Below are 21,962 nucleotides of genomic sequence, written 5' to 3' on the forward strand. Positions count from 1 at the left end.
CTAACTCTGATTCTGAAAATTATCACTTGCTGCTGGACCGGGTATCATAGTTTGCTAGTGGCCCTTAAAATTCGTCCACCTTTTGAATAGCTCACCTCGGGCTCCTGCCAGGGGGCTGCAGAGAATTTTTGCACCTCCCAGTCTCTGTACCTGGCTGCACTAAACAAGTCACCACTACCCGCCAAAGCAGAGGCAGCCAATCTGTTACCAATGGCTAACCTATGGGCAAAATGAGGCTGTTCTGGGATTCACCACAGTGATCAGCTTTCCTGATGCTGAGGGCACCATTGATTTCACTCACACTGCCGGAGGATTAGCCAGGAGCTTTCCATCCACAGAAAAGCTACAACGAAAACCACAGTTCAATAAGTAATTCATTGGCTGTGAAGTGCTAGGAGATGATCTGAGGTCGTTAAATGCTTTTGCTATATGAAGATTGACAAAACCTAATTTTAAACTCCATCTGTTTTGCCTGTGGGTGCTCGAGTGTCTTCACCCACAGATAAAATTCCTCTGTTATTCCTGCCCTCAAAGGGGATAAGAATATGTTTTGCACAAAACCACCACACCAGACTACAGATCAATCACAATATTCGTCAACTGTTTCAATCTCTTTATACAAAAGGTAACAAAAAGCCTTGTAGTGCTTCTTACCCATCCCATCATTCAGTTGATTCTGGGTGAAGAACAGTCAATCTATTCTGCCTAGCTATAGATAATGGCAATGAGTGTGAAGTGTTACATCTTGGGAAGTTAAAGCAGGGCGGGGTTTGCACAGTAAATGGCAGGACCCTGGAGAGAGCTGTAAAACAGAGAGATCTAGGGTACAGATACATGGCGATGAAGAGGGATTTGGCACACTTGCCTTCATCAGTCAGGGCAATGAGTGTTAGAGCTGTACAAGACTGCACTTGGAGTATTGTGCATAGTCGCCTAGACAAGAAGGATAAAGATGAAGATGAAGATTAACTTTATTTGTCATACATACATCAAAGCATACAGTGAAATGCGACATTTGCACCTATGACCAGCACTGTTCAGGGTTGTGCTGGGGGATGCCCGCAAGCGTCACCTTGCTTCTGATGCCAACATAGCATGCTCACAACTTAACAACCTTAAACCGTGCAACTCATACAAAATGCTGGAGGAACTCAACAGGCCAGGCAGCATCCATAGGATTTCCACAGGGGCTCCCCAGCCTGCTGGGCTCCTCCAACGTTTTGTGCGTGTTGCTCGGATTTCCAGCATCTGCCAACTTTCTCTCGTTCGTGATTGATCCTTAAACCACACATCTTTTGGAGCAACTAGAGCAAACACACGCAGTTACAGAGACAACGCAGAAGCTCCTTACAGACAGTGGTGGGAATTGAGTCCCAATGTTCCGATTGTGGCGCTGTCAAGCATGACAATAGCCCTAGGGTGTGGAAAAGGTTCACCAGGATGTTACTGGCACAGGAAGACACTGGGTAGGCTGGGATTCTTTCTCTGAAGCATAGGAGGCTCAGGGTGAGCGTATAGAGATAATGTATATAAAATTATGAGGGGTATAGACACAGTAAATGGCACAGTTTGCTTTCCCAGGCTAGGAGAGTCTAATGCTAAAGGGTTTAGGTTTAAGTTGAGAGGAGAAAGATTTAAAGAGGACCTGAGAGCAACTTTTTCCACACAGAGGGTCGTAGGGATATGGAATGAGCTGCCAGAAGAAATGGTTGAGGCAGGTGCAACTATAAGGAAGGACTTTATTCCCTGGAGCGTGAGAGAATGAGAGGAGATTTGATAGAGGGAAGACAAAATTATGAGGGGTATTGATAGGGTAAATGCAAGTGGACCTTTTCAACTGAGGTTGGGTGAGACTAAAGCTAGAGGTTAAAGGTTAAGGGTGAAAGGTGAAATACTTAAGGGGAACCTAAGGGGGAGCTTCTTCACTCAGAGGGGTGGTGCAAGTGTTGGAACGAGCTGCCAGTGGAACTGGTGAAGGTGGTTTCAATTTCAACATTTTAAGAGAAATTTAGATAATACATGGATGCGAGGGGTATGGAGGGCTACGGTACAGGTGCCAGGTCGATGGGACTAAGCAGAATAACATTTTGGTATGGACTAGATGGGCTGAAAGACCTGCTTTCTGTGCTGTGGTGCTCTATGACTTGAATTAAAAGATATTTAGACAGTTATACAGATAGGAAAGGTTTTGAAGGATAGCGGCTGAGATTAGCTTGGGTAGGTACTGTGGTTAGCATGGGTGTGTTGGGCTGAATGGCCTGTTTCTGTGTTGTATGACTCTATGGCATTAAACAGCTGCAATGCGAAGAGAGATTTACCAGTCTCACAAATGTGAAAGGCCATTAAATTAATAATAATAGAAGTTAAGCTCAAACCTTCTGAATTGAATTGAATTGACTTTATTTCTTACATCCTTCACATACATGAGGAGTAAAAATCTTTATGTTACATCACCATCTAAATGTGCAATGTGCAATCAAAGTAATTTATAATAATTTATAATAGAACAGTCAATGTAACATAGAAATACACTCAAATCAGCATGAATTAATCAGTCTGATGGCCTGGTGGAAGAAGCTGTCCCGGAGCCTATTGGTCCTGGCTTTTATGCTACGGTACCGTTTCCTGGATGGTAGCGGCTGGAATAGATTGTGGCTGGGGTGACTTGGATCCCCAATGATCCTTCGGGCCCTTTTTTCACACCCATCTCTGTAAATGTCCTGAATCATGGGAAATTCACAACTACAGATACACTGGGCTGTCCGCACCACTCTCTGCAGAATCCTGCGATTAAGGGAGGTACAGTTCCCATACTAGGGTGTGATGCAGCCAGTCAGGATGCTCTCAATTGTGCCCCTGTAGAAAGTTCTTAGGATCCGGGGGTCCATACCAAACTTGCTCAACCGTCTGAGGTGAAAGAGGGGCTGCTGTGCCTTTTTCACCACACAGCCGGTATGTACAAATCACGTGAGGTCCTGGATGATGTGGATGCCGAGGAACTTAAAGTTGATAACTCTCTCAACCCCAGATCCATTGATGTCAATAGGGGTTAGTCCATCTCAATCAAATGGTTAATGATTTGTTGATGTGGTGAACCACATATACCTGTCTGGACACGCCCCCCCGCTGACTGCTCCTGTGGCCCCTTCCACGGACCCCGGTATAAAGGCGATTGGAGGCACAGCCCCAGCCTCAGTCTCCAGGATGTTGTCTGGTGGTCAGTTGCTGCTTGTTCTTTCTTCCAGCCAATAAAAGCCTATATCTCGCCTCACGTCTCTGTGAGTTATTGATGGTGCATCAGTTGACTATCAACATCATGTGTCTGCAGCTTCATAAGGATTGCTTTAAGTTTACTGTGAGCAACACTGAGGTACTTCACTCCATGTTTGTCGAGTGTAAGTAGGCCTGAGTGCTGATAACAGCATTTTGTCTTTCATTAGGGCAGCTGGTCCAAGTTGGGTTTCCAACTCTGGTTCAGGCTGAGGGCCGGTAGGGGAAAATTTGAAGATCTCTTTCAGCCCCAATAGTGGTGCCCAGGGGCCAGGCTCGACTCTGCCCTCGCTTACAGCAGGACACGTTACTGAAGATCAAGGACACTGTCCACTTATTTCACTGAGGTATCCCAGGCAGGCATCAAGTTTATCTGAGTCACAGTTTGATACCAGATTGCATGAGGACTTCCAGTAAAAACTGAAGCAGGAGTAGGCATGCACTTTGGGTGTGAGGACCTGATGCAGCGTCCCTGGCGGTCCCCACAGTATTCAGGGTGGACTGCATGAGAGATGAAAACCATTTATATGCACCACTGCAACAGGAAAGCAGCATCCATCATCAAAGACCCCCACCACCCAGGCAATGCCCTCTTTTCACTACTGCCTTTGGACAGGACGCACAAAAGCCTCAGGACCTACAACAGCAGGTTCAGAGCAGTTATTACCCTACAACCATCAAGCTCCTGTACCATATGGATAACTTCACTCACCCCCACTCTGAACTGATTCTGCAACCTCAGACTCACTTCTAACGATTCTACAACTCATGTTCTCAGTATTAGTTTTTATTTGCACAATTAGACATATTTTGTACATTGCTTGTTTGTTAGTGTTTATTTACCTATAGGTTTTCATAAATTAGACCATAAGACCAAAAAACGATAGGAGCAGAATTAGGCCATTTGGCCTATCAAGTCTGCTACATTAATTCATCATGGCTGATCCATTTTTCCTATCAACCGCATCCTCCTGCCTTCTCCTCATAATCTTTCATGTCCTGACTAATCAAGAACCTATCAATCTCCATCTTAAATAAACCCATTACTTGGCCTCTGAAAATGAAAATGAATTCCACAGATTCAGCACCCTCTGGCTATAGAAATTCCTCCTCATCTCCATTCTAAATGGACACCCATCTATTCTGAGGCTGTGCTCTCTGGTCACTATATGAAACATCTTCTCCACAACCACTCTATTATCATTCAACATTCTATAGGTTTCAGTGAGGACCCCCCACATTCTTCTAAATCCCAGTAAGTACAGGCTCTGAGTAATCGAACGCTCCTCATACAATAACCTTTTTATTCCTGGAACCACTCTCATGAACCTCCTCTGAACTCTCTCCAATGCCAGCACATCCTTTCTTAGATAAGGAGCTCAAAACTACTCACAATACTCCAAAGGAGGCCTCGCCAGTGCCTTGTAAAGTCTCAGCATTACATTTTTGCCTTTATATTCTAGTCCTGTCTTTAGAATACTTTTTCTTTGGGATGAATCTATCCTGCGCCTTTTGAATTTCTTCCAGAAACTCCAGCCATTGGTGTTCTGCTGTCATCCCTATTAGTGACACCTTCCAATCAAATTTGGCCAGCTCCTCTCTCATGCCTCAATATCTCCCTTTACTTCACAGTAGTACTGATACAACTGGCTTAAGCTTATCCCTCTCAACTTGCAGGGAGAAGTCTATTAAATTATGATTACTACCTCCTAAAGGTTCCTTCATCTTAAACTCCCTTATCAAATCTGGTCCATTACACATAAATTCTATTATGTCTCTCTTTTTCCTGCAAATGCCTGCAAGAATTCCAAGGTAATATATGGTAGCAAATACAGAATGTACTTTGACAATAAGTTTATTTTGAACTTTCACAACAGCTGGAATGGAAAGGCACAGTTTAACTCTGTCAGCATGGTGAAACTTTTTGACAGACCTGCAAAAAAAGTCAGGCTAAAGTGAATGATACAATTCCCATTAAGTCCTCTTTTCTATCGTCTGCAGAATGGGAAGAAGATCTCGCACTTAATTGAGCTGTCTCTCATACAGTGTCTACCACTAGCACCCATTCCTCTCAGGTTAGGTGTAAGAAGACCAGACTCCGTAGATTCATTTCCACCTAGTCAGGCTGCCATTCTCTGTGTGGGATTTAAAGCATGGAAGTGTCTGCCCTGAAGGATTCTCTTTCAAATGTATGTCCTCTTCAAAAGATTCTAGACCATGGATTCCCAATCTTTTTTATGCCATGAACCAATACCATTCAGCAAAGGGTCCATGGACCCCCAAGTTGGGAGCTCCTATTCTAGATGTTTAGCAGAAATTATGACGTAAAGGAAAAGAGGTGTTTCAGTATGGCGGTGGGTGGACTACACAAACAAGTTTACAGTGTGCAGTTTTGGAGTGCTTAATGAATTATCAAAGGCTCTTCAGGAAATCTTGTATGTTTGTGGGCCTATGAGAGCTCTGATCAATGATACCTTCATTACACAGAACTTTCACAGGCCCACATATATCCAAAATTTCCTGCCCCATCTCCTGGGAACATCGGATCAATTGGCCCTCCTCCAGTCTTGTTCATAAAACAAGTCGGGCAGAAAGAAACGTAGACTGTTTACATGGGGCTACTGAAAAAGAACGGCAGGTCGGGTGACAAGAAGTAAAATGGGTGTAGATACATATAATGCAAAGTTGGCCATGAGTCCTGCCAAAAGTTCATGATAGTTTACGGTAGCGATGAGAGGTGAACAGTACAGGAAACATTAATGGTCAGAGTGCAGGAAACAAGAATGTTGTGGATGAATGCGTGTTACACATGGGTTTTCCCTGGATGCTTCAGATGGGTTTTCCCAGTTATTCCTACTTCCTCCAAAATGCCAATATGCTGATCAGAAGCTTAACAAGCAACTATAAGTTATCCTCATTCTAGGTGAATATTTGGAAGGATTAGGGTGAAGTTAATGGGCATGTGACAGAGAGTTGATTACCAAGAAATAAGCAGGGAAGTGAGATTGATTGGATTGTTCAAGAGCTGCTGGCATTGACTTGATGGGGCGAGTGGTCTCTTCTATATTGTAAGAAATATAAAGGGGTGACATATGGGAATGGATGTTGATATAATGTGGCATGTAGTTGGTAGTGAAGGATGCAATATAGTGAAGGGAAATATTGAGGTTTATGAGAATAGAGTTTGGGATGAATGTAGAACAGTACTCACTCTTGCTGCTGAAAGTCATTGGTGCAATTGTTGTATTGTATCCAGGTCCTAGTGCTGATGGAGCTGGAGTTCACTTCTTCTGTAATGCTGTGCTAAGAGAAGCTGATAGCTGTGCTAGTACACCTTGAGATCAGAAATTCACTCCATATATTATCCCCAAGCATACCCAGGGATCTGGGAAATTATCCAGGGCTCACCTCCTCACACCACAGAAAGTAAAGGAAGCAAAGACCTTCCTTGGCCTTCACTGCAATCCATGGCAGAGCTTTCCACAGATTCACTACTCTCTGGCTAAAAAAAAAATCCTCCTTACCTCTGTTCTAAAAAGTCACCCCTCAAATTTGAAGCTGCGCCCTCTAGTTCTGGATACCCCCACCACAGGAAACATCCTCTCCACTTCCACCCTATCTAAACCTTTCAAATTTCGGTAGGTTTCAATGAGATCCCCCTGCAATCTTCTAAGATCCAGTGAGTACAACCCAAAGCTACCAAATGCTCCTCATATGTTAACTCCTTCGTTCCCTGAATCTCCTCGTGAATGGACTCTCTCAAAATGACAACACATCCTTTCTGAGATAAAGGGCTCAAATCTGTTGACAATACTCCAGGTGTGACCTGACTAGTGTCTTATAAAGCCTCCGCATAATTTCCTTGCTTTTATATTCTATTCCCCTTGAAATTAATGTCAACATTGCATCAGCCTGCTTTACCACAGACTCAACCTGTAAATTAACTTTCTGGGAACCTTGCACAAGGACTCCTAAGTCCTTTTGGACCTCTGATGATGTTTGAACCTTCTCCCCATTTAGATAATAGTCCTCACTATTGTTGCTTTTACCAAAATACATTATCATATATTTCCCAACACTGTATTCCATCTGCCACTTTTTTGCCCATTCTTCCAATTTGTCTAAGTTCTGCTGCAATTGCATTGCTTCCTCAGCACTACCTACCCCTCCATCTATCTTTGTATCATGTCCAAATTTTGTCTCAAAACCATTAATTCCAATATCCAAATCATTAACAAACAATATGAACACCACTGGAAACCAACTAGAAAAGGCCCCCTTTTCTCTCACTCGCTGCCTCCTGCCTGTCAGCCATTCCTCTATCCATGCCAATATCTTTCCTAGGACACCATAGGATTTTATCTTGTTCAGCAGCCTCATGTGTGGTTCCTTATCAAGTGCCTTCTGAAAACCCAAGTAAATGACATCCACTGCCTCTCTTTTGTCCACCCTGCTTGTTACTTCCTTGAAGAGCTCTAGCAGATTTGTCAGGCAAGATTTCCCTTTACAGAAACCATGCTGACTTTTACTTATTTTATCAATAGTCTCCAAGTACCCTGAAACTTATCCTTAATAATAGACTCCAACATTTTCCAACCACTGAAGTTCGGCTAACTGGCCTATAATTTCCTTTCTTTTGCTTTCCTCCCTTCTTAAAGAGTGGAGTGACTTTTGCAATCTTCCAGTCCTCTGGGACCATGCCAGAGTCAAGTGATTCTAGAAAGAGCATGACCAGTGGATCCGTTATCTCTTCAGCAACCTCTCTCAGGACTCTGGGGTGTAGTCCATCTGGTCCAGGTGACTTATCCACCTTTCAGTTTGCCTAGCACTTTGTCCTTTGTAATAGCAATGGCACTCACTCCTGCTCCCTGACACTCACAGATTTCTGGCACACTGCTAGTGTCTTCCACAGTGAAGACTGATGCTAAGTAGTTATTAAGTTCATCTGCCATTTTTTTGTTCTCCATTACTACCTCATCAGCATCATTTTCCAGTGGTCCAATGTCAACTCTTACCTCCCTTTTATTCTTTATATAATTGAAAAAGCTTTTAGTATTGGCTAATTTTCCCTCATATTTCATCTTTTCTCTTCTTATAACTTCTTTAGTTGCCTTTAGTTGGATTTTAAAAGCTTTGCAATCATCCAACTTCCCACTCACTTTTAATACCTTTCCTTGGCTTTTATGCAGTCCTTAACTTCTCTTGTCAGCCACAGTTGCCTACTCCTGCCATTTGAGGACATCTTCTGTGGCACATATCTATCCTGCACCTTGTGAACGAACTATTCCAAGAAATTTCAGCCACTTCTGCTCTGCTGTCATCCCCACCAGTATCCTCCTCCAAACCACCTGAGCAAGCTCCTCTCTCATGCCTCTGTAATTCCCTTTATTCCATTGCAACTCTGATACATTTGAATTATGCTCATCCCTCTCAAATTGCAATATGAATTCAATCGCGGCCTCTTAAGGGTTCCTTTTCAATAAGCTCACTAATAAGATCTGATTTGGTCCACAACACCCAATCTTAAGATTGCCTTTCCCCAAGGAAGCTCAAGCGCAAGATAGTCTAAAAAGCCATCTCATAGGCATTCAACGAACTACCAGTCTTGTGATCCAACACCAACCTAATTTTCCCAATCCCCTTGCATATTGAAGTCCCCCATTACATTTGTGTCATTACCCTTACTATCTATTAACCCTTACTATAAGGGTTTATTATCTGACATGTGGAACATCTGCCAGTTTGTAAGAAACCCTAGGATAAAATACCCAGGTCTAGATTTGTCTCAAAATCAACTCTGAGTTAAAATCAAGGTCTACATGTATTGTTGGAATCTTTGTTGTACACCACACCAAAGTCCAAATTTCAAAATAAACTTATTATCAATATACATATATGTCACTATATACCTACCTGAGATTAATTTTTACACCTGTATTTACTAAAATCTATCTCTAGCCACTTCATTGCTAATGTTGCAAGAGTCTTGCTCTTCGAAACAATAACAAAACGGGAGTTTGCTGCTTTCAAGTAGAAAGGAAATCAATATAATCAATTTTAAACCAAACAGACTTACTGCACTTCAAAATAAATCTTTCAGACATTAGTAAAACTGGCATTATTATTTACTAAGTGTACCACTTTTGAAAATACTTCGTCACACCCAGCCACTATAATAGAAGTTATTACACTGTACAATAGATAAAGTGACGGTATTAACTAAGGGAGAGCTCACTGAGTGGCATTGATAAATAGTTACTGTTGATTTGTAACGTGATGTGTAACATGATTGACTAAGTAGGAGATGAAAAGCTTTGTCTGTTCATTGAAGATTAATAGGACTACAGAGTAACAGAGGTCAATAAAAATATTAACAGTCAAAAGATGACATCTCACCTCAAGTCCTGCATCAGTGATGGTTGATCTTTTCAAGCTCACAGACCTCACGCCTTTCTTGGACAAAGGGTAGTTATCTATAAATTCACAAATGTCCAGATCAGAGACTCCAATCAGGCAGAAGGAATCGAAACCACGAATGGCAAATCCTTGCAGATTGACAAACTCCTTTTCGCCATTGAGAAGTATATTGTATAGCTCCTTAGCGTGGAGAATGGGCGTGATGCCTTCCCAGAATTTGACCTGGTACAGCAACTTCCTCCATACTTTACACACTTGTGCCAAAACACATCTCTCGCAAGAGGAAAAGTACCAGAAGAGTCGGTTGAGGATCTTCTCATCCAAAATGGGCAATTGTCTTTCCATTGAAGAGATTGACAGTTTTCTTTTGGACCCTGCTGGCTGGCATGTACTTGGCAACTTCTCCTCAGCGCTTGTTTCCAACAGTGGTATAGAGTCTGTCACTGGGCACAGAGATGCTGATGGTACCTGTGCCACAGTAGGCAGGTCACTGTAGTTAGGTAGAGGTGGGGGAAGTGATGTTGGGATGGAGGAAGATTGGCACAGGCGGTTTTTAGCGGCAGGGGTTCCTTTGGTGATACTGGCTGAGCCTAATCCATTGGACTGGGCTGGGATCTTGACTAGTCCGTTCCTAGGCATGCAGGGAGACTTGATGTCACTGGAGCTATGTGTAGACATTTCTCAAATTCGCTGTAGACAAACAAAGGTCACAGGTCAATACATCAGCAATGACAATCAAAATATACATAAATGTAAAAAGGTCAAAGCACAGAAGGACACAATGCACCTCGCAGTCCATGTTCAGAATCAGAATCTGATTTAGTATCACTGATGTACAATACTGTGCAAAAGTCTAAGGTGGGCATGGCACACACACATATATAAAATCAAATAACCTTGCCAGGTACCTCAGGGCTGGGTGTGTCTGCACCTACACCACCCCTACCCTCTGGCACAACTCCTTCTCTGCCATCTGTTCTACACCCCTCCAGCAGCGCTCCACCCTCGCAATTCCCAACATCCTTTGCTCCTGCCAGATTTACAAACTCGCTCTCCACTCTGTGTTGACAAATACAGTACTGTGCAAAAGCCTTAAGTAATATATATAGGTATATATATTTGCATAAGACTTTTGCAAATGCCATGAAATCTTTTGTTCTGTGGCAACAGTACAATGCAATACTCAAAATATACCATAGATTACAATAAGAAATATATACAGTAAATATTGCAAAATTGAGAGCAAAAATAGTGCAAAACAGTGAGATAGTGTTCGTAAAGAGCATAGAAGTTGCCATATACCAAACTATGATACATCCGTGTTTGTATAGATCTTATATGTGAATAGTTCCAACTCCACCCTGTACCCAGACCCCTTCAAACTGTCTTTCTTCATCCATCTGCACAATCTAATCCTTACTTCAGGAAAGGGGGTGTTACACATGCCCCTGCAGTGCTGACTTCAAGAGGGCTGAGAGTTTCAAGTTCCTAGGAGTGAACATCCCACAATAGCCTGTCCTGGTCCAACCACGTTGATGCCTTTGCCTCATCAGCACCTCTACTTTCCTCAGGAGGTTAAACAAATTTGTCATGCCCCTTCTGACTCTTACCTAAACAAAAAAGCATCTTCTCCAGGTGCATCAACACACACAAAATGCTGGTGGAACACAGCAGGCCAGGCAGCATCTACAGGGAGAAGTGCTGTCAACGTTTTGGGCCGAGACCCTTCTCCAGATGCATCACAGTTTGGTACGGCAACTGCTCTGCGTGTGACCGCAAGAAACTGCAGAGACTTATGGACACAGCTCAACACGCCATGGAATCCAGCCTCCCCTCCACAGACTCTGTCCACACTTTTTGCTGTCTTGGTAAAGCAGCCAGCATAATCAAAGACCCCACACACCCCAGGCATTCTCTCTTCTCCCTCTCCCATTGGGCAGAAGAATCAAAAATCTGAAAGCACACACTACCAAGCTTCTATAATACTGTTATAAGTCTATTCAAGAGTTTCCTAGTGATATAAGATGGACTCTAGGCTTCACGATCTACTTATGAACTTGCACCTTATTGCCTATGTGCACTGCACTTCCTCTGTACTTAAAACACTTTATTCTGCAACCTGTATTGTATCACCATATACTGCATCAGTGCACCATTGTCATAAATGGATGTCTATGAATTACATGCAAGACAAGTTTTTCACTGTACCTCAGTACATGTGACAACAATAGACCAAATTACCAATCTACCAAGCTCTATTGATTGCTGGAACTGATAGGAATTACATTCCACAGCTCCAAGCAAACCAGTTTCTCCTGCTCTCCAGTAAATCTTCCAGTCAATATTGCTCCTTGGAACTTTTAATCTTGAATCATCATCTACCAGGAAGAGAAGTATTTGCATGCCATGCTCTACCTACCTTGTGAATAGCCTGTATTGTTCTCAGAAAGACAGGTCAAATTTCTCATCTTTCCCCTTACTTACACATCCTTAGTTCAGCCACCATTGCTGAGAACCCATATTGTACCTGCCCTAAACCTTCAATGTTCTGCTTGTGAGGAACAATGCTGAACAAGAAACTCTGAGGTCTCATTACAGTTTTATATGGGTTTATCATCATATTGCAGTTTTGTATTCTCTATATCTCAGGGTAAAAAGCAGAATTCCATTAGATTAACAGTTTGATCAGCTGGAGATTCTGCTTTTAATATTCTCAGCATGAACACCACATAGCTACTTGGGAAATGTGTTAGTGATGGTATTAAATAAATACATCAGTTGTGCTTCTGTGATACAGCTTATCTTCATCTTAGAAGGTAGCACTGAAGAGGAATACATCATTTTCAACATGATATAAAGACAGCATTGTGGATAACAACTGTGAGCAAAGATTCAGCATGTTATCTACAAGTCCTGGTATTTAACATAATTGTTCACATTCAGCCTGCTATTAATTATGAAATTGTTAAAAGGTATACAGCCCAGGGATTCAAATTTTCAAGTCATTAGTTAACAGAAGAGTACAGCACAGGAACAGGCCATTTGGCCCACAGCATTGTGCCTAGGTTATGATATGGAAAATGGTTATAACAAAGCAAAGGAATTATCCCACTTCCATGTGCAGAATTGTTCACAATGTACGCAGTATAAAAACAAACAAAAAGATAATGTAAGATCTGATCTCACGTATCTTAGTTTACGCAGAGCATCGTGGCAGTTTTGGAAGAAGCCTGAACGTCACTTGTTCCCTATCCCTAGTCACTTTAAGTTGTGGTCCTGCCACTTTGAAGGACTATAGCTCATTTGCCAAAACCCTATTGCTGATAGGTATGTAGCTCCAGGGATTGGCCTAAAATCACCGGAGCTGCCATTTCTCTCCGATTGGATACATTCTATTCCAGCCCTTTACTTTTCCTACCCACATCGCTTCACCTATCAGCTCCTAGCTTGTCCTCCTTTCCCTGCCCCTAACTTTTTATTCTGGTGCCTTGCCCCTTCCTTTCCAGTGCTGATGGAGAGTCTCAGTTCGAAATGTTGACTGTTTGTTTATTTCTGTAAGTGCTGCCTGACCTGCTGAGTTACTGCAGCATTTTGTACAACTGTTGCTATACCTTTGCAAAGGTTCATGTTTGCAGCCAACGAGCTCAATTCATTTTCTCCAGCCTGTACCTCATTGATGCTGCTTGAAGGCAACCTCTGGAAGTTATAGTAGGCGCTAGAGTTGAGGAAAGCGTCCAAGGAACAAAGTCTCGTTCGCTCACTGCTTGTGTTGTGAGCGAGAGGAACATGTACAGTTCTTTTTCTTGTCAATATTCCCTAAACATTACAGTATAACAACTATTTACATAGCATTTACATTGTATTAGGTATTTTAAGTAATCTAGAGATGATTTAAAGTATACGGGAGGATATGCGTAGGTTATATGAAAATACTACGCCATTTTAAATGAGGGACTTGAGCATCCGCGTTTTGTGGTTTCCCCTGGAGGTCCCGGAACCAGTCCCACATGGATAAGGAGGGCCGACTGTATACTTATTCAAACACAGGATGTGAAAAACTACTAGGATTTATTGGCCATCCCTAACTGCACTTGAACTAAGTGGACTGTGAAACTATTTCAAAATACATTTATGAGTCAAATCAGCCTGTGGTTTGAAGTCACATGGGGTCAACAGCAAGCTTAAAATTTAGAGCCAGGGCTTTAGGAAAGATTTCTACAAGTAGATTTGGTAAAAGCTGGAGTTTTGCCTTCAAATGGTGATTAATATTCCAGGGATGTTTAATCTTATATCTGTGGTTGATTGATTTTTGATAGTAAAATGGATTTGAATAGATCTCCGGAAATAAATGATACTGAACTTCAGGACAATTCCTATCGACAGATGCTAAACAAACTCTTCCTGTTTCTATCTTCCAAAGTTTCTTTTCATTTGCTGCCAAGTCAGAGAGCATTTGTAGCATGAGTTCGGTGATATAAGTTTTACAGTTTCAGAAGCTTAACATATTTCTTGGCTTCAAAGATATTAAACAGGCCTCTTTCATCACTAGGAACCAGCCAGAATTAGAACTTGCAGGACTACTTGCACAGGATTCTGGAAAGGAACTATTTACAATGGTGTTCTAGGAGGTTTGTCTCACTGAGACAGGGAAAATATAATAAGGTGAAGGAACTGTGGTTGACAAGAGAGATGCAACATTTAGTCAAGAGCAAGAAGGAAGTATGTTTCAGGTATAGGAAGCATAAGTCAGATGGGGATCTTGAGAGTCTTCAAGTAGCCTGGAAGGAATTTAAGAAAGGGCTTGAAGCACTGGAAGGGGACATGACAACGCCCTGGTGAATGGGATTAAGGAAAACCCCGGGGCATTTTATATGTGCAACAACAACTTGAGGATGACTAGACTGATGGTAGGTCCACTCAGGTGTGAAGGAGGTATAAGTACGTCCAGGTACAACCTACAGAAGGCTATTTTAAGAGCAATAAAATGTCAGCTCTGGCTGAGTTTGCAGGCCATCACTTCCTAAGTTAACATTGTGAATGGCTGTGATGCTTCACTCCCAGATGAGCTCAATGCCTTTTACGCACCTTTGAAAGGAAGTATGAAACTACACTGCTGCGGATCCCTGCAGCATCTGGTGACCCTGTGATCTCTGTCTTGGAAGCTGACATCAGAACATTTTTCAAGAGGGTGAACCCTCATATGGCGTCAGGCCCTAATGGGGTATCTGACAGGGCAGGGAAAACCTGTGGCAAGCAACTAGAAGGACCGTTTTAAGACATTTTCAATCCAGCCCGATGAAGAGTCTTGACCTGAAACATCGACTGTTCACCCTTTTCCATAGTTGCTGCCTGGCCTGCTGAGTTCCTCCAGCATTTTGTGTGTAAATAAAAACACAAAATACTGGCAGAACTCAGCAGGCCAGACAGCAACTATGGGAGGAGGTAGTGAAAACGTTTCCGGCCAAAACCTTTCATCAGGAGTGAAGTAACATGGGATGGTCGAGGGGGGATAAGAAGTGGGGGGAGGGATAAAGTAGAGAGCTGGGAAGTGATAGGCTGGAGGGAAATGGGCTGGGGGGAAGGTGGAGAATTATGGGAAATAAAAGAGAAAGAAAGGTAGGGCTGGGGGGAGATTGTAGTGAAGGGGGGAAAGAGAGAGAAAGAGAACCAGACTAAAATTATAGATAGGGATGAGGTGGGGGGGGCAGGGGTATCAACGGAGGTCTGTGAGTTAAATGTTCATGCCGGCAGGTAGGAGGCTACCTAGGCGGAAGATAAGGTATTGCTCCATCGACCTGCGTGTGGCCTCATCTTGACGGTAGAGGAGGCCATGGACAGACATGTCGGAGTGGGAGTGGTCTGTGGAATTGAAGTGTGTGGCCACAGGGAGATCCCGCCACTGCTGGAGGACTGAGCGCCGGTGTTCGGCGAAACGGTCTCCCAGTCTGCGGCGGGTCTCCCCAATGTATAAATGGCCACATCGGGAGCACCGGATACAGTATATCACCCCAGTTGACTTGCAGGTGAAATGGTGCCTCACCTGAAAGGACTGTCTGAGGCCTAAGACGGTGGTGAGGGAAGAAGTGTTGGGGCAGGTGTAGGGTGAGTTGCTTGAGTTTCCAGCATCTGTAGATTTTTTTTGTGTTTTTAGTCTCTCGGAGGTTCCCACCAGCTTCAAAATGGCGACAATCATACCAGCGCCCAAGAGGAGCAGGGTGAGCTGCCTCAGAGACTATCATCCAGTTGCCATCACATCTACTGTGATGAGGTGCTTTGAGAGGTGGGTCATGGCCAGAATTAACTCCCACCTAAGTGAGGACCTGGACCTGCTCCAATTTGCCTGTTACCACAATAAGTCTACAGCAGACACAATCTCACTCAGCCTCAGATCATCTGGGCAATAGCAATAGCTAGGTCAGACTGCTGTTTATTGAATACAGCTCAGCATTACACACAATGACACCCTCAATTTTAATCAACAAGCTCCAAAACCTGGGCCTCTGTATTTCACTCTATAACTGGATCCTTGACATTCTTATCAGGAGACCACAATCAGTGTGGATCACAAGTAACATCTCCTCACTGACAATCAACACTGGAGCACCTCAAGGTTTTGTGCTTAGCCCACTGCTCTACACTCTCTACACCCACAAAATGTCATTTACAAATTTGCCAATTATTGACAGAACTATTATTGTCAACTATTATTATTATCTGTCAACTATTATTGACATAATTTCAGGTGGAGATGAGGAGGCGTACAGGAGTGAGGTAGATCAGCTGGTTGAGTGGTGTCACAACAACAACTTTGCACTCAGAATCAGTAAAACCAAGGAATTGATTGTGGACTTCAGGAAGAGGAAGTCAAGGGAACACACGTAGGTCCTCCTCGAGTGATCAGCAGTTTCAAGTTCCTGGGTGTCAACATTTCTGAAGATATATCCTGTGCCCAACATATTGATGCATTTACAAAGAAAGCTGTACTTTGAGGAGACTTGGTCTATCATCAAAGCCTCTCACAAACTTCTACAAATATACTTTGGAGAGCATTCTGACTGGTTGCATCACAGTCTGGTATGGAGGGGCCCCTGCACAGGATCGGAAAAAGCTGCAGAAAGTTGTAAACTCGGCCAGTTCCATTATGACCACCAGCCTCCCCAGCACTGCGGACACTTTTAAAAGGTAATGCCTCAAAAATGTGGCATCCATTATTAACCCCATCACCCAGGACATGCCCTCTTCTCGTTGCTACCACCAAGGAGGAAGTGCAGCAGCCCGAAGATGCACACTCAATGGTTCAGGAACAGCTACTTGTTCTGTGTTCTTGCGCTGCGAGGCCAGAGTCCTGATAGTGGACAGTCAACAACCTTTCTCAGGGCAGCGATGGCCAATACCAGACGACATCCATTTAAGGTGAGTTGAGGAAAGTTTAGGGGAGATACCAGAGATAGATTTTTTACACAGAGGGTGGTGAGTGCCTGAAACACACTTACCAGGAGTGGTGGTGAAGGCTGATACAATCAGGACATTTAAGAGACATTTAAAGCGGCACATAAAGGTGACAAAAATGGAAGGATATGAACGTTGTGTACACGAAAGGGATTAGGCACATGGCACATGGATAGAGAAAAATGGAGGGTTATGTGCTGTATAGGAGGGAAAGTTTAGATTGATCACAGAACATATATAGGTTAGCACAACAATGCAGGCCAAAGGCTACTTGTTCTGTGTTCTATATATTGCAAAGCTAGAGCCTCTAAGATCACAATATAGGGACAGATGGCAGATGGGAAATCAGTTTGTCGTTTCTGAACCCTCTCACACAGTTGGATCTCCCAACTCTGTCTCTTCCACAAAAATAACAAAAAAAAGGGAAGTGTAAAGTGACAGGAAACACAGGACTCATCCACGACAGTCTGGAATGGATGCAGCTTGCGTCGAAGCCCAGAAGTCACTGCAGGTCGGTGTAGTTCCATGGTGGCAAGACACTAGCATGTCATCTGCCAGACACCATGGGTGCACATCCTCTGGCTTTGCTGCAGGCACAATCAACATCCCAAACATTTTTTTTTCTCCTTTTTTTACCACCACCAGAAAACAGGAAGCAAAAACTCCAGGAGACCTGGCAGACTTAACAACATCTCTCACATGTGTTGTTCAGTGAAATCCAAGCCTCCAGCCCAGAATTTCTGCATGAACTGGCTTACCACCAAACCAATAGCTTTGAAATTGTTTACAGCATAAATTAGTGTTACAAGGCCAGTTGGGGTCCAATGTTGACAGCTACGGCCATTGTTTTATTATATCCATAATAATGTAAAGATTAGCTTTATTTGTCACATGTACATTGAAACATACAGTGAAATTTTGAGTCAATGGCCAATACAGTCCAGGGCTTGTGCTGGAGAGTGTTCACCACTGACATAGCGTGCCCACAACTCACTAACTCTAACCGCACGTCTTTGGAATGTGGGACAAACCGGAGAACCTGGAGAAAACCCACGCGGTCACGGGGAGAACATACAAACTGCCTACAGACTATGGGGGAATCGAGTCCTGATCGGTGGTCGCTGCTGATTTAAAATAATTGTCCTGCAGCTACTAAGCCATTGTGTTGCCCTCTAACGTCATAGCTGATCCTCAGGATAAGCGCGTTCTGAGAATGCTTGGGCTGCTTCCAATTGATAAGTCGGGGTCCTGTTTGAATGCCTTGCCTGCCTTAAATTGTTGCTATGCACCCAGCAACCCTGAATCAGAGTGTTCCTAGCAACTGCTTCTGACAACTGTTGTGCTTTCCTTACAATCGCCCAAGTTCTATCTCAGTGTTGAGTTTAAAGAAGAAGGCAGCTCAACAGGAATCAGAGAAAGGCTGGTGAAAAACGTCATCACAGAGCAGGACTTTAGGCAGGAGTGAGTTTATTATATCAACATCATGGACAGAGGATGATAGTAGAGAGTTTTTTTTGCGGCTAGGTGTCTGTGAATAGTGGTGTCCCACATTGTTGTTTGTCATATGCATGACTGACTTTGTTGTGGACGTCAGAGGCAAGATCAGTATGTTTGCACAAAGATTGGCAGTGTTGTTGATAGTGTGGAAAGTGTTGGTAGGCCGCAGAGAGATAGCAATGTTTTAGTGAAGTGGACAAAAATAGCAGATGGGAGCTATAATGAGGTTAGGGCATGAATGAAAGGTCACAAGGTACACTGAGGAACCAAGTCTCAAAGTGGTAACACAGGCAGACAATGTGGTTCAGATGACATGGTGGACTTTAGGCTTCGTTAGTCGGGACATTAAATACAAAATAGAGGGGTTATGTTCCAATTTTATAAAAGCTTGGTCAAACTTCAGCTGGAGTACTGTGTACAGTTCTGGTCTTCAATGTATAGGAAAGATGGCATGGTACTGTAAAAGGTACAGAGGAGATTCACCAGAGCTGGAGTGTTTCAGATAGGGGTACAGACTGGAGAAGCTATGTCTTTTCTCCCTACGGTGGAGATAACTAAAAGGGAACATGACTTATATCCCAAAATATGAGAGTCATAGATAGGGTAGATTGCAGGACAATTCCCCCTCCCCATATTAGAGGTATTGTAGACAGAACTGGAGGACATAGACTTCAGGAATGCAGGAAGAGATTCAAAGGGAATATAAGGGGACTTTCTTCACTCAGAGAATGGTAATGCATTGTCTGAAAGTGTGATGGAAGCAGAATCACCGATTGTGTTTAAGAAATGTTTAGATGAGTACTTGAATCACCTAGGCATTGAGGGCTGTGGTCCAAGTGCTGGGAGATAGTATGGAAGAGTGAATGATTTGGGCAGAATGGCCTGTTTGCATGCTGTATGATTCTATCACAGCACAAAAGGGAATTAAGCAACAGCTCACTCTGAAAATAAGACATTGGTATTTCAAAATTGTTTTCCTTATCATCAGAAAGCGGTTTGAGATTCTGTAGACACGTGGCCTAATATTTAGATCCAGACCTGACACAGGCACATTGTGTAAGAGCACCAAGGTCTCAAATTAGCTAAAAAAAAAATAGCCCCTGGCCTTATCTAGAATTATTAGGCCGAGCTGCCTAATCCTGCACCTATCTCACCCCTCCATCCATCACTAAACTGAGGTAAGATCTGCACTGAGGGGTTAGATTGGATGAAAATTGATAGAATGAGAGTGTTGGCGGGGTTGGGATGGTTGTTGATTATCTGCACTGTGGAGTCGTGGCCTTTTGTTACACAAGAAATTCTAATGTTTCTAGATCAAAACTTGGTCCACTCTTAGTGAGCTAAATTCTGAAAGGGATTCTTTTCACAAAAAAAAAAATTGTTTAAGTGATAAACTCCAGGGACTTAGTAGATACTTCATCACCCGCTCAGATGCCCCTCGCAGTCACGTTGGATGCCCCACACAGTCACAATGGGTGACAGTGCAGGTGCAGTGGTCTGAATCCACTGGATCTACCAGCTCGAAAACTAGCTTCCCTCTCAAATCAGAACCAACACATCCGGCGCTGCCGAGCAGCGGCACGGTAGCGTAGCGGTTCGCACCACCTTCACAGTACGGGCGACACGGGTTCAATTACTGCTGCTGTCTATAAGGAGTTAGTACATTCTCTCTGTGTCCGTGTGGGTTTCCTCCAGGTGCTCCGGTTTCCTCCCACAGTCCAAAGACACACCATTTGGAGGGTTAATTGGTCATTATAAATTGTCCCATGATTGGACTAGGATTAAATTGAGGGATTGCTGAGTGGTATAGCTCGAAAGGACAGTTTCACACTGCATATCTAAATAAATAAAATGACACACCTTCTAACCTCTCACTGGACCCATTACACATAGGATGGAGCTAGCCCCAAAAATGTATGGCTTTAGGTTTGAAGAATCCATTTGCCACGCTTTCTGACTTGCGTTACTCTGCAGAATCTGCAAGGCCGCATCAAAAAGCTATTTCGCTCTTTAACTGGATTATGATCTGCAACATTCTTTCCAATAAATGGATTACTCGGATTGATTCAGCACCTGGACTAACTGAGCTTAGTGATTAAAGATTAAAGAGTAGCTTTATCTGTCACACGTACATTGAAATATCGAAACGCAGTGAAACGCACCGTGGGTGTTGACAGCCAACGCGGTCTGAGGATGTACTGAGGGCAGCCCGGAAGTGTTGCATGCTCTTGGTGCGAACATAGGCTGCCTACAGCTCACTGACCCTTACTAATCTGCGTCTCTTTGGATGGCGAGAGGAAAAGGGAGCGCCCAGAGGAAATCACCGTGGTCACGAGGAGTAGGTACAAACTCCTTACAGACAGTGGCAGGTATTGAGCCCCGATCCTTAGCGCTGTAAAGCATTACACTAGCAGCCTCAATACTGTGCCACCCTCCTGGTTTTATGACATCCGTTTATCCCAGTTGATGCTCTGAACAAAACTGGTCCATTCTAAATACAAAACAGCACTTCTCTCCAGTAGTGTGACTTTGGCACTTCCTATACTTGTAGTGTTTGTAGTTTTCTTGTGTAGTTTTAATACACTCGGCACTAATGTCTATTGTGTGTAAAAAAAAAAGATATAGGTCAGCCTTATGTGATGGAGCAGGATCTCAGATACTTGACCAGGCAGGACATTGAACCAAATCCATAGCTGCAGATGCTTCGTTTGGTAAGAATTAATATATTGGTTTATTATTATCACATGTACCAAGGTCCAGTGAAAGACTTGTCTTGAATGTCATTCATACAGTCTTAATTGTATTGCATATCATTCTTACAGATCAATTCATTACAATAGTGCCTTAATGAGGAATCCTGCGAAGAGCAACTTGCAACCAGTCACCACACTCTGATGCCATTTTCCAAGAAACCTCCTGACTATTCCCCCGCTGCATATGGTGTTCAGCTGGTTAATGAGTGGGCGGGTAATTACGTATCCCTACAGACACCATCTTATATATAAAAATGATGAGACTCAGTAAACAAATAAGATCAAACACAAGACATCAATAATTTGATATCAATTAGATTGAAAGAGTGCAGAGAAAATTTAAAAGGGGGTTCTGGGACTTGAGGACATGAGTTATAGGTCAGGACATTACTTTCTGGAGCAAAGGAAAATGAGGGGACATTTTATTGAGGTACACAGAATTCTGAGGGGTACAGATAAGGGGAATGCATGCAGGCTTTTTCCCCTCAGGCTGGGTGAGCTGGAACGAGGGGTCTTAGGTTCAGGGTGCAAGGTGATATATTTAAGGGGAATCTGAGGGGAAACTTCTTCACTCAG

The 21,962-nt window shown here is 43.2% G+C and overlaps 1 protein-coding gene across 4 annotated transcripts in view; it reads right to left on the reverse strand.

The window, feature by feature from the left end:
- The window catches only part of fbxl16 (F-box and leucine-rich repeat protein 16), a 167,077-nt gene that overhangs the window by 122,594 nt on the left and 22,521 nt on the right, over positions 1 to 21,962 (reverse strand). For all 4 annotated transcript variants that reach the window (XM_073060395.1, XM_073060394.1, XM_073060393.1 and 1 more), the window contains exon 2: positions 9,667 to 10,377. In XM_073060395.1, coding sequence (XP_072916496.1) covers positions 9,667 to 10,365 — 699 coding nt within the window. In that variant the 5' untranslated portion in view covers positions 10,366 to 10,377. The remainder of the gene's footprint in view (positions 1 to 9,666; positions 10,378 to 21,962) is intronic.

This window comes from Hemitrygon akajei, chromosome 11, assembly GCF_048418815.1.
Source record: "Hemitrygon akajei chromosome 11, sHemAka1.3, whole genome shotgun sequence".
NCBI classification, from domain to species: domain Eukaryota; kingdom Metazoa; phylum Chordata; class Chondrichthyes; order Myliobatiformes; family Dasyatidae; genus Hemitrygon; species Hemitrygon akajei.